Source organism: Pseudophryne corroboree, chromosome 1 (genome assembly GCF_028390025.1).
Source record: "Pseudophryne corroboree isolate aPseCor3 chromosome 1, aPseCor3.hap2, whole genome shotgun sequence".
Lineage (NCBI taxonomy): Eukaryota > Metazoa > Chordata > Amphibia > Anura > Myobatrachidae > Pseudophryne > Pseudophryne corroboree.
This window is the reverse complement of record NC_086444.1, coordinates 611,915,732-611,933,594: the sequence shown is the minus strand read 5'-3', so window position 1 is coordinate 611,933,594 and position 17,863 is coordinate 611,915,732. Positions and strand designations below refer to the sequence as shown.

Sequence of the window (17,863 nt, the reverse complement as noted above, 5' to 3'; positions counted from 1 at the left end):
GGGGAAACCCACGCATCATCACACACCTCATTTAATTTCTCAGATTCAGGAAAACTACAGGTAGTTTTTCCTCACCGAACATAATACCCCTTTTTGGTGGTACTCGTATTATCAGAAATGTGTAAAACATTTTTCATTGCCTCAATCATGTAACGTGTGGCCCTACTGGAAGTCACATTTGTCTCTTCACCGTCGACACTGGAGTCAGTATCCGTGTCGGCGTCTATATCTGCCATCTGAGGTAACGGGCGCTTTAGAGCCCCTGACGGCCTATGAGACGTCTGGACAGGCACAAGCTGAGTAGCCGGCTGTCTCATGTCAACCACTGTCTTTTATACAGAGCTGACACTGTCACGTAATTCCTTCCAACAGTTCATCCACTCAGGTGTCGACCCCCTAGGGGGTGACATCACTATTACAGGCAATCTGCTCCGTCTCCACATCATTTTTCTCCTCATACATGTCGACACAAACGTACCGACACACAGCACACACACAGGGAATGCTCTGATAGAGGACAGGACCCCACTAGCCCTTTGGGGAGACAGAGGGAGAGTTTGCCAGCACACACCAGAGCGCTATATATATATATACAGGGATAACCTTATATAAGTGTTTTTCCCCTTATAGCTGCTGTATTTTTTTATACTGCGCGTAATTAGTGCCCCCTCTCTTTTTTAACCCTTTCTGTAGTGTAGTGACTGCAGGGGAGAGCCAGGGAGCTTCCCTCCAACGGAGCTGTGAGGGAAAATGGCGCCAGTGTGCTGAGGAGATAGGCTCCGCCCCCTTTTCAGCGGCCTTATCTCCCGTTTTTCTGTGTATTCTGGCAGGGGTTAAATTCATCCATATAGCCCAGGCGCTATATGTGATGCATTTTTTTGCCATCCAAGGTGTTTTTATTGCATCTCAGGGCGCCCCCCCCCAGCGCCCTGCACCCTCAGTGACCGGAGTGTGAAGTGTGCTGAGAGCAATGGCGCACAGCTGCAGTGCTGTGCGCTACCTTGTTGAAGACAGGACGTCTTCTGCCGCCGATTTTCCGGACCTCTTCTGTCTTCTGGCTCTGTAAGGGGGCCGGCGGCGCGGCTCTGGGACCTATCCATGGCTGGGCCTGTGATCGGTCCCTCTGGAGCTAATGTCCAGTAGCCTAAGAAGCCCAATCCACTCTGCACGCAGGTGAGTTCGCTTCTTCTCCCCTTAGTCCCTCGATGCAGTGAGCCTGTTGCCAGCAGGTCTCACTGAACATAAAAAACCTAAAACTAAACTTTTCACTAAGCAGCTCAGGAGAGCCACCTAGTGTGCACCCTTCTCGTTCGGGCACAAAAATCTAACTGAGGCTTGGAGGAGGGTCATGGGGGGAGGAGCCAGTGCACACCAGGTAGTTCTAAAGCTTTACTTTTGTGCCCAGTCTCCTGCGGAGCCGCTGTTCCCCATGGTCCTTACGGAGTCCCCAGCATCCACTTAGGACGTTAGAGAAATATAGCTTAAAGATTGGCAGTATATAATAATTTTAAAATAATTATTGTTCGCTTAATTCAGTACAACTAATTAACAACTGTACCCTAAAGAATTGTACATGGCTCACCTTCTGGCATGGTTCTGGCGCTGACATAAGCAGCTACACTGCAGCCCAATGAAGGGTCCTGGTTGCAGGCATGGATTTCAATCCGGTAGGCAGTGAAATGCTTCAGGTTGGAAATGAGAAACGACTCCTTGAACCAAACCTTTTGAGAGAACTTCTTTGGCTCTTGATCATCAGGTGCTGCTGTTGAGGTAGAATTGGATAGCGGAGGGAAGGTCACTTGATCCGGCAAAGTACCATTTGCTACGCCAAAGGTATCACGACGTTTTCTAGAAGGTCTAGAGGGTTAGGAAGCATAAAGAGTCCCATTAGAACAAATTGTTTTTACACACACATGCTAGAAGATCTACAAGCGTTGGGTCCACAGTCATTAGGCTGACCCCATGTGGTCAACAGGCACTAGGTGGACATATGAAAGATCGACAGGGTCAAAAGGTCAACACAAAAATGGTTGACACATAATTTTTTGTATTTTGGGGTTTAGCGTGGATAGTTTTGGCATCTGGGACTACCAACAGTTGAAATGCATCCCCTCACGGTCTTGCTTCGCTTGCCACGTTTTCGGCATGGTGTCTTGCTCCTCTCCACTCACCAAAAAGTTATTAAAGGTTAGAATTTGTGACATAGATAATCAAGGAAGGGAAAAGTAAAAAAAAAAAACGTGTTGACCATTGTCATGTCGACCATATAAAACAGTCAACCTCTTTCAGTGTCGACCTTTTGCGTCTGTCAACTATATGGGGTTGACCTAATGACTATCAGCCTAATGTATGTTGACCAATAGTCCGGATCCCCTTTCACTCACCTAGAATTTCCTTTAATGGCTCACTGACATTGCACTTCACTAGGATTATGTATCTTTAATTTGCTACCACAAGATTATATTTGAGTACACATTATACTGGCCCTGGGTTCTTGTTCCCACACTTACCTTGGAATAAAGACCACATTGTGCAAATAATCCTCAAAAGTTTTCCGGAATGCCAGTTCAATGTGCTCATTCATAATTTGCGCCTCACTCTTAGGACATGAACAGCAGGCTGCGTTTGTATCCTCTGTGTCTGTTCCATTAGGTTTAGCAGAATCTTCTGTATCCTGAGGAGGTGTCCAAGTCCTGGAAGGCAACTTTATCCCTGTGAAAAGACAATTACAGGGTCATCACATAGCAAAAAGCCACCCCATACGCTCCTGGAAACTATGAGATCACACTAGCTTCTTACTTTCCCTTTGTGGCAAAGTCAATAGGTTTTAAGAACACCAAAATATAGAAAGGATATGTTAAATGTACTCATGTAATGCCCCAGGCTCATGTTCATACATTCTGACATTGGTAAGTTCCACAATAACAAGTAACAAAGGCACTTGCAAAACAAACCCTCTTCATCTACTGAAACACTGTCCTACTTTATACCAGACTCACCCTTCATACAGTAATCCAATTCCAGCAGCTCACTATCTTCTGGCTGCTCTTGCCAATACACCAGGTAGTGTGTGACATTTCCATTGGGCTCAGATGGTGGTTTCCATTTAAGAAAGATCTGAGATGATGTGTTGGACATTGTTATTGAAACAAGCGGAACAGAGGGTGCTGTGAATAGAAAAGTATGTACATAGAGTCACTTATGACTACGAATTCAAAGATGAACTAAGTCCATACTAATACAAGCCTGAGAATGGCGTAACTCTGCTATGGCATCCACCAAAGACATGGCCCAATCAGGCATCACAGTCTTCTGCGCAGAAAATCCAGGCAGCGAGTCTACTAACACTCCTGAGCATATTGCACAGAGCAACCCTGGATCCGCACAAACCTTTTGGTCATTTTTTACCACATTTAGCACAGGTAAAATAAGTAGTTGATCCCAGGTTACCTTTGGGAACCTTGTCTGGCTACTCAATAATATTTAAAAAAATACAATAAGTATTCAGTCAGCACTAAATGTCATATACAGGGACAATAGTCCTAAATCAATGTGGACAATTGCCTAAGTCCCTAAAAAGGGAACAGCGCAGTCTAAATTGCTTACAATAGACCCAGCAGTATAAAAGGTTATTATAATATACAGAGATAATCACATTGATTTTCAGAGGGGCAGATAGGTTAACAACTGCCTAAGGGTCTGTATCAGGTTTGGTAGTAAAGAAAAATAAAAATACAACTGGGCAAAACCATGTTGCACTGCAGGTGGGGCAGATGTAACATTTGCAGAGAGATTTATATGTGGGTGAGTTATATTGTTTCTGTGCAGGGTAAATACTGACTGCTTTTGCATGTAGCCCACAAATGTTAAAACAGCTTTATTTTAACACTGCAATTTAGATTTCAGTTTGAACACACCCCACCCAAATCTAAATCTCTCTGCACATATTACATCTGCTCTACCTGCACTGCACATGGTTTTGCTATGTTGTATGTTTTTTTTTGTTTTTTTAAATCGCCTAATCAGCTCTCAACCACTGTCAATCACTGCATGTGGGTGTGGTCAGGCGGCACCCAGGCATTATGCATCATAGAGCTGCACATCAGAGTATTGGGGCTGGGGCTAATTGTCACAACGCGCCGGGACTGTAATCACCTCTTAACGGTAACTGACCAGCCACAGCCGCCTCCAACCCCCTTCCATCGATCTACAGTGTTATGCAGCTATGCTGAGCTAAACTGCACACCTCCAGTCACACTGAAGAGCGGGGCAGACGTATTAAGCCTGGAGAAGGCATAAGGAAGTGATAAACCAGTGATATGTGCAAGGTGATAAACACACCAGTCAATCAGTTCCTGTTAATTTACATATTGGAGCTGATTGGCTGGTGCGTTTATCACCTTGCACATATCACTGGTTTATTACTTCCTTATGCCTTCTTCAGGATAAAACATCTACCCCAGTGTTCCATCACCCAAGCAGACACAGGTACACAGATAGAGACCCAGTCTTCTGTCTGGGAGAACAGCGTGCCAGACAGCAGTTAACATGGGAGGACACAGCTAGTGCTCTGGTAAGAAAAACATGTAGCTTACCTTAGATGTATGCCTGGTATAGGTAGAGTCCCAGGGACAAAATGCAGTTTGGTGTCTCTCTAGAGGTAGCAGTTAAGAGTGGAACACTGGGCTCACACAAACTAAACTATATAACGCCCACTCTGTCAGTGCTTGCCACCTGTAAACAGGGGCTATTCACTCCAATAGAAAATAAAACCTAACTAAAAGATAGGACCTACTATAACTTCTTGCTCCAGGCACTAAAAATAAGACTGAGGTACTGGTACAAGGGGAGGGGTTAAATAGGGGGAAGGAGACAGCTTTGAACTATTTTAGTGCGAAACTCCAAAGCCCACACTATATATATGAGCGTCCCCCAGATGGATGCAAGAGGAAAAATGACCAATTAAAGACATGCACAACCCTCATCAGTCACTCACTGGTTTCATTTGTCCTGATATAGATGATATCACTCTTTGCTCCATACGTTCTTCCTCTTTCATCTGAAGAAGACACTAAGGTCTTCACAAATACTGCATACTGTGTCCAGGGCTTCAAGTTACGCAAAAGATACCCTGGAGGACTGGCTGTCTTGCCATCTGTAGTCCGTGCTGGGGGATCCACATCCACCACTGTCCAACTATTGGAACCACAGGCGTCTTGACCATCAAACTCTGTCACATTTTGGTAGGGTCTGCAACGTTAAAAGGGCAAAAGATGAAGTGATTGATACCCAATTCCATTAACATAGTGAGTTACATACAGAAATCCATTTGAATTGTGCTTACTAGGTAATAAATGGAATTTCATGGCAAGAAAAGAAAAGTGTACTAGATAAACAGCTCAATTAAAATAGTGCACGCATGTTAGTGCATAGTTCTGAAGAACTGTGATAAACTCCAACCGGTCATTCACAGGTAAAGTTCTGTATTGGCAGATCTGAACATTACAGGTCACTTATGAAATTGGTGATCACACCAAAAATGTTTAGGGAGATGTAAATTCAAATAACTATACCTGACAAATAATGATAGGAGAGTTGTTAAAAATGTGCAAATGATCACCATTAATAATATTTGGTGATCTGTACAATATGATAAACCAAGGACTTCATTCAAAGTTGGATGTATAGTTGCGACTCTTTTTAGTGTACATAAGCGACTTTTTCCCAAAGATTAAAAGAAAAACAAATAGAAAAGAGTGTTCAGTAAAACAGTCCTAGGGGTCAATCCAATGGTCTGCAATGGTTTCGTGGGTACGAGTCACCGTAGCAGCAGCCGCATCTTACAGTGGCCCGAATTTGCACAATAGGTGATCTCCACTCCATAGAGGTCCGAGCAACTTTGTGCGAATTCAGGCTGAAACCATCCCGCGAAGCATGAGAGACCAGGTGTTATGTTACTGGCATTAACACGTCTCGGCAATGGCACATTGCACTTTTCGTGGTGAATTGGATTAAACCTCTGGTGTAAAAAGGTCTTTGAGTCCATGCTACTAATGAGAAAAGTTTATTTGATTTTGTACAAAATCACAGAAAGACACACAAATACTCCAAGTGTGTAGTGTTAGGAGTGAAATTTGTCTTACAGCAATCATTACTAGGCTCTTAATCTACAAATGCCATTTTTAAAAACTTGTTCCTATCGATATTTTACACCAAAAATCCAGGTCCAGCCTGGGTCACTGAACACTGGTTTCAAGCCATGTCACAGTGACTTGAAACACCGTTTACACCGCACGCTGGAGCCAGGTTAATAACCCAGGTCTCCCCTCGGCCGATGCTTGGAGATAACATCATCTACAAGTGCTAGTGAGCAGCTCTTTTTAGGCTTGTAATGGGATCCGGTCATCCATTTACACTGCCTGTTACACAGGTCCTTCCTAGGTCCAACCCTGCTTGCTACCTTGGTTGGATTCCTCTGTCACTTGACCTGGGATATTTTCCAAGGACCCTTTTACACCGAGTCGCAACCTAACAATAACCCGGGTTTATTGCGGTGGTGTAAAAGGTGTATAAGTTGCACACAATTATAAAATTTTTGTATATAAAATGAATCAGTACAGTCTCATGAAGCAGTTTTCTCACATCGCTTTGAGATTAGGATGCCAGTTCGAGCAAAAAAATTGTGAAAAAGGCGATCGGCGCAAGCAGAGTCGCACAAGGCCTGGCGCGGCTGCAGAAAGTGTATGAGGACCAATATGTTTTAAAATAAGATTTTACTCACCGGTAAATCTATTTCTCGTAGTCTGTAGTGGATGCTGGGACTCCGTAAGGACCATGGGGAATAGCGGCTCCGCAGGAGACTGGGCACAACTAAAGAAAGCTTTAGCAGGAGCACCCAGCTTGTTGGGTGCATACAGGATAAATAGCGAGTCAGTTTTCCTGACTCCAGCCGTCCTGGAAACATATACTTTTCAGGGCCCTGACTACGTCCAGTACCTTGGAATCCTCCAAGTCCCAAGTAGCCGCAGGCACCACAATAGGTTGGTTCACATGAAAAACTGATACCACCTTAGGAAGGAATTGGGAACGAGTCCTCAATTCCGCCTTATCCATATAAAATACAGATAAGGGCTTTTGTATGACAAAGCCGCCAATTCTGATACACGCCTGGCCGACGCCAAGGCCCACAGCATGACCACTTTCCACGTGAGGTATTGTAGCTCCACGGATTTAAGTGGCTCAACCCAATGCGACTTCAGGAAATCCAACACCACGTTGAGATCCCACGGTGCCACTGGAGGCACAAACGGGGGCTGACTATGCAGCACTCCCTTAACAAAAGTCTGAACTTCAGGCAGTGAAGCCAGTTCTATTTTGGAAGAAAATCGATAGAGCCGAAATCTGGACCTTAATGGAACCCAATTTTAGGCCCATAGTCACCTCTGACTGTAGGAAGTGCAGAAATCGACCTAGCTGAAATTCCTCCTTTGGGGCCTTCCTGGCCTCACAGCACGCAGCATATTTCCGCCATATGCGGTGATAATGGTTCGCGTTCACTTCTTTCCTAGCTTTAAATAGCGTAGGGATAACTTCCTCCGGAATGCCCTTTTCCTTCAGGATCCGGCGTTCAACCGCCATGCCGTCAAACGCAGCCGCGGTACGTCTTGGAACAGATAGGCCCCCTGCTGCAGCAGGTCCTGTCTGAGCGGCAGAGGCCATGGGTCCTCTGAGACCATTTCTTGGAGTTCTGGGTACCAAGCTCTTCTTGGCCAACCCGGAACAATGAGTATAGTTCTTACTCCTCTCCTTCTTATTATTCTCATTACCCTGGGTAAGAGAGGCAGAGAAGGGAACACATACACCGACTGGTACACCCACGGTGTTACCAGAGCGTCCACAGCTATCGCCTGAGGGTCCCTTGACCTGGCGCAATATCTTTGTAGCTTTTTGTTGAGGCGGGACGCCATCATGTCCACCGTGGCCTTTCCCAACGGTGTACAATCATTTTGAAGACTTCTGGATGAAGTCCCCACTCTCCCGGGTGGAGGTCGTGTCTTCTGAGAAAGTCTGCTTCTCAGTTGTCCACTCCGGGAATGAACACTGCTGACAGTGCTAACACATGATTTTCCGCCCATCGGAGAATCCTTGTGGCTTCTGCCATCGCCATCCTGCTTCTTGTGCCGCCCTGTCGGTTTACATGAGCGACCACCGTGATGTTGCCTGACTGGATCAGCACTGGCCGGTGTTGAAGCAGGCGTCTAGCCTGACTTAGGGCATTGTAAATGGCCCTTAGTTCCAGAATATTTATGTGTAGGGAAGTCTCCTAACTTTTCCATAGCCTTGGAAGTTTCTTCCCTGTGTGACTGCCCCCCAGCCTCGAAGGCTGGCATCCGTGGTCACCAGGACCCAGTCCTGTATGCCGAATCTACGGCCCCCTAGAAGATGAGCACTCTGCAGCCACCACAACAGCGACACCCTGGCCCTTGGAGACAGGGTTATCCGCCGATGCATCTGAAGATGCGACCCGAACCACTTGTCCAACAGATCCCACTGGAAGATCCTTGCATGGGACCTGGCGAATGGAATTTCTTCGTAAGAAGCTACCATCTTTCCCAGGGCTCGCGTGCATTGATGCACCGACACCTGTATTTGTATTAGGAGGTCTCTGTCTAGAGACGACAACTCCTTGGACTTCTCCTCCAGGAGAAACCCTTTTTATCCTGTTCTGTGTCCAGAACCATACCCAGGAACAGTAGACGCGTCGTAGGAACCAGCTGCTGTTGTAGCACTTCCCGAGATAGTGCTACTCCGACGAACAACTGCTCCCTGGACCTCGCCTTTATAAGGAGATCGTCCAAGTACGGGATAATTATTTCGGCCATTACCTTGGTAAATACCTCGGTGCCGGGGACAGACCAACGGCAACGTCTGGAATTGGTAATGACAATCCTGTACCACAATTTTGAGGTACTCCTGGTGAAGAGGGTAAATAGGGACATGCAGGTAAGCATCCTTGATGTCCAGTGATACCACGAAATTCTCCAGGCTTGCAATAATCACCCTGAGCGATTCCATTTTGAACTTGAACCTTCGTATATAAGTGTTCAAGGATTTCAATTTTAGAATGGGTCTCACCGAACCGTCTGGTTTCGGTACCACAACATTTTGGAATAGTAACCCCGGCCTTGTTGAAGGAGGGGTACCTTGATTTCACCTGCTGGAAGTACAGCTTGTGAATTGCCGCCAGTACTACCTTTCTCCGAGGGCAGCAGGCAAGGCTGATGTGAGGTAACGGCGAGGGGGAGTCGCCTCGAACTCCAGCCTGTATCCCTGTGATACTACTTGCAGAACCTAGGGATCCACCTGTGGGCAAGCCCACTGGTCCCTGAAGTTCCCGAGACGTGCCCCCACCGCACCTGTCTCCACCTGTGGAGCCCCAGCGTCATGCGGTGGACTCAGAGGAAGCGGGGGAAGATTTTTGATCCTGGGAACTGGCTGTCTGGTGCAGCTTTTTCTTTCTTCCCTTGTCTCTGTGCAGAAAGGAAGCGCCTTTGACCCGCTTGCTTTTCTGAAGCCGAAAGGACTGTACCTGAAAATACGGTGCTTTCTTAGGCTGTGAGGAAACCTGAGGTAAAAATTTTTCTTCCCAGCTGTTGCTGTGGATACGAGGTCCCAGAGACCATCCCCAAACAATTCCTCACCCTTATAAGGCAGAATCTCCATGTGCCTTTTAAAGGCAGCATCACCTGTCCACTGCCGGGTTTCTAATACCCTCCTGGCAGAATGGACATTGCATTAATTCTGGATGCCAGCCGGCAAATATACCTCTGTGCATCCTTCATATATAAGACGACGTCTTTATTATGCTCTATGTTAGCAAAATATTATCCCTGTCTAGGGTATTAATATTATCTGACAGAGTATCAGACCACGCTGCAGCAGCACTATTTATGCTGAGGCAATTGCAGGTCTCAGTATAGAACCTGAGTGTGTATATACAGACTTCAGGATAGCCTCCTGCTTTTTATCAGCAGGCTCCTTCAAGGTGGCCGTATCCTAAGACGGCAGTGCCACCTTTTTTGACAAACGTGTGAGCGCCTTATCCACCCTAGGGGATATCTCCCAACGTGACCTATGCTCTGGCGGGAAAGGGTACGCCATCAGTAACTTTTTAGAAATTACCAGTTTCTTATCGGGGGAACCCACGCTTCTTTACACACTTCATTCACTCATCTGATGGGGGAACAAAACACTGGCTGCTTTTTCTCCCCAAAAATAAAACCCCTTTTATGTGGTACTTGGGTTCATGTCAGAAATGTGTAACACATTTTTCATTGCCGAGATCATGTAACGGATGTTCCTAGTGGATTGTGTATATATATAAACCTCGTGGACACTGGAGTCAGACTCCGTGTCGACATCTGTGTCTGCCATCTGAGGTAACGGGCGTTTTTTGAGCCCCTGATGGCCTTTGAGACGCCTGGGCAGGCGCGGGCTGAGAAGCCGGCTGTCCCACAGCTGTTACGTCATCCAGCCTTTTATGTAAGGAGTTGACATTGTCGGTTAATACCTTCCACCTATCCATCCACTCTGGTGTCGGCCCCACAGGGGGCGACATCCCATTTATCGGCCTCTGCTCCGCCTCCACGTAACCTTCCTCATCCAACATGTCGACACAGCCGTACCGACACACCGCACACACACAGGGAATGCTCTGACTGAGGACAGGACCCCACAAAGTCCTTTGGGGAGACAGAGCGAGAGTATGCCAGCACACACCAGAGCGCTATATAATGCAGGGATTAACACTATAACTGAGTGATTTTCCCCCCAATAGCTGCTTGTATACATATATTGCGCCTAAATTTAGTGCCCCCCCCCCTCTCTTTTTAACCCTTTGAGCCTGAAAACTACAGGGGAGAGCCTGGGGAGCTGTCTTCCAGCTGCACTGTGAAGAAAAAATGGCGCCAGTGTGCTGAGGGAGATAGCCCCGCCCCTTTTTCGGCGGACTTTTCTCCCGCTTTTTTATGGATTCTGGCAGGGGTAATTTATCACATATATAGCCCTGGGACTATATATTGTGATGATTTGCCAGCCAAGGTGTCTTATATTGCCCTCAGGGCGCCCCCCCCCAGCGCCCTGCACCCATCAGTGACCGGAGTGTGAGGTGTGCATGAGGAGCAATGGCGCACAGCTGCAGTGCTGTGCGCTACCTTGTTGAAGACAGAAGTCTTCTGCCGCCGATTTTCCGGAACACTTCTTGCTTCTGGCTCTGTAAGGGGGCCGGCGGCGCGACTCCGGGAACGAACACCAAGGTCGGGTCCTGCGGTCGATCCCTCTGGAGCTAATGGTGTCCAGTAGCCTAAGAAGCCCAAACTACCACCTGTTAGGTAGGTTCGCTTCTTCTCCCCTTAGTCCCTCGCTGCAGTGAGTCTGTTGTCAGCAGATCTCACTGTAAAATAAAAAACCTAAATATACTTTCTTTCTAGGAGCTCAGGAGAGCCCCTAGTGTGCATCCAGCTCAGCCGGGCACAAGATTCTAACTGAGGTCTGGAGGAGGGTCATAGTGGGAGGAGCCAGTGCACACCAGGTAGTCCTAAAGCTTTCTTTAGTTGTGCCCAGTCTCCTGCGGAGCCGCTATTCCCCATGGTCCTTACGGAGTCCCAGCATCCACTTAGGACGTCAGAGAAATGGGTTTTAATCTGAACATGTATACAAAGTGCTACAATGCAGTGGTTGTGGCTTTCTTTAACTCCAAGTTCCCTTGTGCTTCGTAAACCGATTCAGGCTTGGTCGCACACAGACGTACAAGTGTTGCATATAAAATTAATCAGTGCAGTCCCGTAAAGCATTTTTGTCACACTGCGTTGTGATTAAGACTCACTTTTTAGGGAGAAGGATGCTCCCGTTCCGCAAGGCTCTTTTGAGCCAGGAGTCACTTGCCATATGGCATATTGAGGCTAGGTGCATGAGGACATATCTGTACTACTGGGACTATGGGGGTAATTCAGACCTGATCGCTAGGGTGCGTATTTTGCAGCCCTGCGATCAGGTAGTCGCCGCCTACATGGGGGGAGGTAAAGCCTGTGCAAGTGTGCATTCGCTTCTTTAGCAGAGCTGCACAAACATCAGTTTGTGCAGTCTCTCCGCAGCCCAGGAATTACTCAGCCGTTGCGATGTATTCTTGGTGATCGGGGCCGGAGCTGACGTCACACACCCTCCATCCAAACGCCTGAGCCCGTCTGCATTTTTCCGGACACTCCTGCAAAACGCCCTCTTCCTGTCAATAACTTGTGATCGCCCGGGCGATCGGTTTCTTTCCCACCATCCCATCGCCAGGCACCGATGCCTGGTGCTGTTGTGCGATGCGCCGGTGCATTTCGATGCATACGCAGTTCAGATCTGATTGCCCGCTATGCGAAAACGCACAGCAGCGATCAGGTCTGAATTACCCCCTATGAGGGATTTTCATCTGTTCTCTCAGTAAGACAATTCCAAGTTAGTCACATAAGTTTGGGGAGGAAGGTTACATTTAGGATAAGAATATATTTTGCAATAACCAGTAAAGTGTAAATGTCTAATTATTCTTTTAGGAAATATTTTAAGTATCTAGTGTGTGTGTTTGGGGAAAAATAATGCAGTGCTCCAACAATTTCAAAAAGGCCCGGAACTATTTGTGAATACTTACGCTTCCTTATAATGAAACATAAACCCCAACAAGTCTCTGTAGTCAGGTGGCCAGTATGGGTCCCATTTAATTACCACCTTATCATAGGATGTCTTTATAAAATTAAAGTGCAGCACATCATTCTCACCTATAAGAAGAAGAAAAAAGGCAGTCACATTATAAAGAGAAATTTCTGATTTCTCAACCAGATTATTGTGTTTTTTCCTCTCAGGCAAATTCTTGTAGCCTCATGGACACAACCACCATTCTATACCATTATATACATATGTAGGCCTATAATTTGTGTGAATAAATCAGCTGTAATGGAAACTCAGTTACATGTTTATATGATATTAATAATTTATTAGTATACAAATGACTCCAATACAAAATAGTGACCCACATAGAAATGGGTGGGGGATACCGAATAACACCCTGCTACCCCCTGAAGGCTGATACAATATGATCAGCATGTATTTTGCAGGAACAACCCAGTTGGGTGAGACAGAGGAAACACAAACTTTTCAAACTGAGTACCTGAGAACACAGTGTCAGAGACCAGTCTAGTAACAATGGTAGAACCCATTGTACCCAAAAGACATGCTGCCGTCTGCCATAAAGGGGAATTGTCACTTCAGAACTCTGAGAGCTGTGGCAACAGCAGGAATTGGACTGTTACTACAGGGTCTGGCTTTTGGCTCTTGGAGTTGAATTTAACTTGAAACTGGGCACTCGGGATTAAGTGTTAGAGATCAATTTAAGCTGTGAAACATCACTACCTTGCAGTGGTTGGAAAAAGCTCTTATAACAGCCACTGAGCAATAAACATATTTACTTCTAATATGTTGTTTTGTTCTTGTGATCAAGAGATTAAAACTAATACTATAATCCATTTTCAGGCTGACCTGTGTTAAATCCAGGCGTCCTGTCTCAGCACTCAGACTACTCAGCAGTCCTAAGTAAGTGGTCAGGAAGAATTTGCTACAGTATCTAGTGCCGTGGTATTGGTAACAATAACAATACCCTCATAAAATTAGGAGCACCATGGGATTTGATGATCATGTCACAAAATGCCAATGTTTGGGACTTTGTGCACATGCAGGACCCATACTGTGCATGTGTAGTATGAGTACTGCATCGTCGGACGCAGAACAGTTGTAGACGGCAGATTATTGACCATCTGCAGCCATTTGGGGGCGGCGTGTCATCTCCGTTTTGCCGAGTGCCAAGGTCAGGATCTCCGTCTTCCAACAGAGATCTCCTGGCCTCTTTGTAGAACCTGCGGAGGCTGACTTGCATGACAACATGGGTTGTATCCTAGGAAGCAGCACTGGATCACAAATGCAAACCGGAGAAGTCCACTTATACAAGATGCCTACTGCTGCATTACTGTATCTGTGCATCGCTGCTGCTTCAAAGTAAGAAGCCGCGATGCACACTTCAACCACATCTGAATCAGGACCCATGCTGTTTAACAGTTGACGCTTGCAGTCATTTATTGACTAATTTAGCCAAGTATAGCTAGTAGGAGGTGGCAATGACAAATTAAAGGCGTCTAACTGGTAAATTGTCGAGTAAACCATTCCCATCACAGACTGCAGTGAGATATACTCCGGCAGTTGACCAAAGTACTGCAGCTTCAGGAGAGAAGTAACTTCATTCAACGGGGGACACACAAGAATACAAAGTGGATCTCAAAATCCAGTGTCAGGGCAGAGGGAATGGCATCTCCCAGAAGGGGTGAGAGACAAGTTAATGGAATGCGCAAGCAAAATCTTAACTGATTGTGGGGTCTATGTACTAAGCCTCCGAGAGTGCTCAAGTACTAGCCAATCAGCTCCTAAATGCCATGTTACAGGCTGTTTCAAAAATGACAGTTAGGAGCGGTCTACTCCCAAGAACTCCAAGCAGCATCTACAGTAGGACCTGTAAGGACCTCTCAAAAGGAAATGGCCTCTCCCAGCAGCAGGACTCCATCATTGGAGCCGAGAAGCAAATGGAAGACAACACAGTGACAAAGTGGTAGTACTGTTGCCGCACACCACTGTTATACCATTACCCCAGAGAATTACTTCGCAAATAATCAAAATGCGCTGTCATAGAATAGAAAACAAGCTCAATTTGATTGAGCAGATTTTGAATGAGAAACTAGTGAGTAACAATTTCTCAAACACACTGTAGGCCTGATTCAGAGTTGCTCAGAAATAAATGTGAATATACACATGTATTCAAAGTTGGCTGCAACTAGGCGCCTGCACTGCCTGCATCCATCAATCACTATGAGCACGTATCTGCACCAGCCCTATGCTTGCTGGGAGAGATCAGTCTGAAATCAGATGGACCTCTGCACTCTGATATAGGGGGTTATTCAAAGTTATTAGCAAACCAAAACATTTAGCAACTGGGCAAAACCATGCTGCACTGCAAGTGGGGCAGATGTAACATGTGCAGAGAGATTTAGATTTGGGTGGGTTATATTGTTTCTGTGCATGGTAAATACAGATTCAAATAATTTAACCAATGGCCAAAGCTTATATATAAAATATGAATCAATGTCCCATAATGTACATATAAAGTTAGGGTCTGTAAATCAAACTATTTCAAGACTATCTAGCATTGAGAAGAGATTCCGCTCTTAATATTCAGCAGATCTTCATTAGTAAGTAATTAGTCAAAGAAACCAACACAGATGCAGCAGTAGCAGACAAATGAACTACCTAGAAGTTTAAGCAGTTGGATGCCCCATACTGGTGCACAGTTAATACAAAGAGGAGAACATCTGCTTTGGTCAAGTGCCTCCAGTAGCAGTGGTCAGTAACAACAAGATAGTGTCATGCAGCGAAAAGTCATAAGGCTAGTAAACCAACAGGGTGGCAGAGTAAGCCAAAGCCATCACATTACTGTATTAAAAGCTGAATAATAGATTTGAAATGGGCAGTATGGATGGTGTAATGGTTAGCACTGCTGCGTCACAGCACTGAGGTCATGGGTTTGATTTCCACCATGGCCCTAACTGTGTGGAGTTTGTATAGTCTCCCCATGTTTGCGTGGGTTTCCTTCGGGTACTCCGGTTTCCTCCCACAATCCAATAATATACTGGTAGGTTAATTGGCTCTGACAAAATTAACCCTAGCGTAAGTACATGTGATAGGGAATAGAGATTGTAAGCTCCACTGGAGCAGGGACTGATGAAGTATTCTCTGTAAAGCCCTGCGGAGAGTGTGTGCACTATATAAATAACTGGTAATAAATAATTGGTAATAAATTAGTATTTAATCTTAACCAGATAAGTGTACCATGCTTTCTATCACTTATCTGCAAAGAAGACAAAATGACTGACTGCATTAATGCAAAGTAAGTTTACTATGCTATGTGTACACTGGTTGACTTCTACCCAGGTGCAGATTTAGTGATGTCACAGTAGCTCAAATCACTAATTTCTCCACTTGCGACCTGTATCAGATCCTAGTAGGACATAGTCCTAATATATGAGAGAGGGTTTAGGTATCTATAAGAAAGTGTGAAGATAATACTTTACTTTTAAAACAAAACGGTTATGGAAGGTCAACACAGAACAATCTACTGTACTTTAGTTTCATGGCTCATATCTGAAAAAGCAAATCTTGGGGAGTTTAGCACCTCTAAATATCTTGATTAGTTGTTCTTGTGGAGAATGAGATATCTTTCATGTGTTATAACATTCTTGTGTAAGGCGGTCAGTACTGACAAATAACCATTAGGGAGAACAGTTAATTTTTTTTACTGTGACTAAAAACTGCTATGACTATTCATGTGAATTATACGGATTGAACTGTTAATGAGGTTTTGGTATGCTTAATTGTTGTCATATATTGTGCTCAGATCTACTGTACAAATAAAAGTATACTCACAGGATGCCTGGTCCCCATTAGTCTTGGTCGCAATATCATTTTTGTCCTGCCGGCCTTCTGCTCCAGTGATGTTTGCCATGTCCCGAATTTCTTTTAGACAAAGTCGCGGGTTGTAATGAAAAAAAAGCTTTCCTTTTAGGATTGTTAAATTGTGCTTATGCCAGTCCCATAGTTGCCTCAGGTTGGTATTATCCAGAGCATAGAAGGAGTAATCACTGCAATGTATAATACATGCTATTCATTATCTCAGAATGGTTTTGATCTTGATGTCCCTCCACTTACTTCAGTCCTGGGGAACATAATCTATTTAAACACAACACAATGTAATCCCTGTAACTCGGAGTCTGATCTCTATGCATATTATTGTTTAATTACCCTTTATTCATAAAGAGCTAACATATTAGGGAACACTGTAGATTAATAGGATCACAATAAATATATACAATGGGTAACATGACATGTCATCTTCCAACATGCCTCCTATTTGGAAAATGTTATACATAATATGTATATTATTAGTCCACGCTACTGTTCTGCCCAAATCACAGCCTATGTCACCAATTTCTAAGGAGACCCCTTAAAATCAAGGCTTTCCCACCCGTCTGAACTCAGTGTTAGCTTCACTGACAAACCCTGATCAAGTGGGATATATTCTGGGGCGGCAGGCCTCGGATAACACCAGGCGCACCATTAATTTAATTAATCACATCACCTCTTCCAAGATGTCTGCGGGTGCTTTAGCACTCGATGCCGAAAAGACGTTTGATCGTATATTTTGGACCTTTTTATTTTCCACGTTATCCTCCTTTGGCCATCAAGGTCACTTTCTCACTGCAGTTAGAGCCTTCTATTTTAGTCCCTCGTCTATGGTTATGACAAATGGCCTCAGCTCTCCCCGGTTTCATTTGAAATATGGCACTCGACAAGGCTGCCCACTCTCACCCTTACTATGCACTCTATGTATTGAACCTCTCGCGGCTCGTATACGATCCAATGTTGATATCAGGGGTGTCAATGTGGAAAGCAACGTATATAAAATATCTGTTTGCGGACGATGTGCTCTTGACCCTTTCTAACCCTTTAATTTCTATCCTTAACTTACAAAAAGAACTTCTCTTATATGGCTCCCTGTCTGGTTATAAAATTAACCATACCAAGTCAGAGGCGCTAGTGTTTAATGTCCCTCCTCAAACTTATGCAATATTGACTTTACCTCGGCAAAAATCAGGATTTTGGTACTTACCGATAAATCCCTTTCTCCGATTCCACAGGGGCCACTGGAGTGTAGTTACAATGGGGAGATAGT

General features: G+C 45.1%; 1 protein-coding gene across 1 annotated transcript in view; it reads right to left on the bottom strand.

Annotated features, from left to right (window-relative positions):
- Positions 1-17,863, bottom strand: part of INSR (insulin receptor) — a 274,711-nt gene that overhangs the window by 56,065 nt on the left and 200,783 nt on the right. The window contains exons 6-11 of the mRNA XM_063914392.1: positions 16,558-16,772; positions 12,689-12,815; positions 4,997-5,250; positions 3,000-3,167; positions 2,511-2,712; positions 1,583-1,857 (exon numbers count right to left, since the gene is read on the bottom strand). Coding sequence (XP_063770462.1) covers positions 1,583-1,857; positions 2,511-2,712; positions 3,000-3,167; positions 4,997-5,250; positions 12,689-12,815; positions 16,558-16,772 — 1,241 coding nt within the window. The remainder of the gene's footprint in view (positions 1-1,582; positions 1,858-2,510; positions 2,713-2,999; positions 3,168-4,996; positions 5,251-12,688; positions 12,816-16,557; positions 16,773-17,863) is intronic.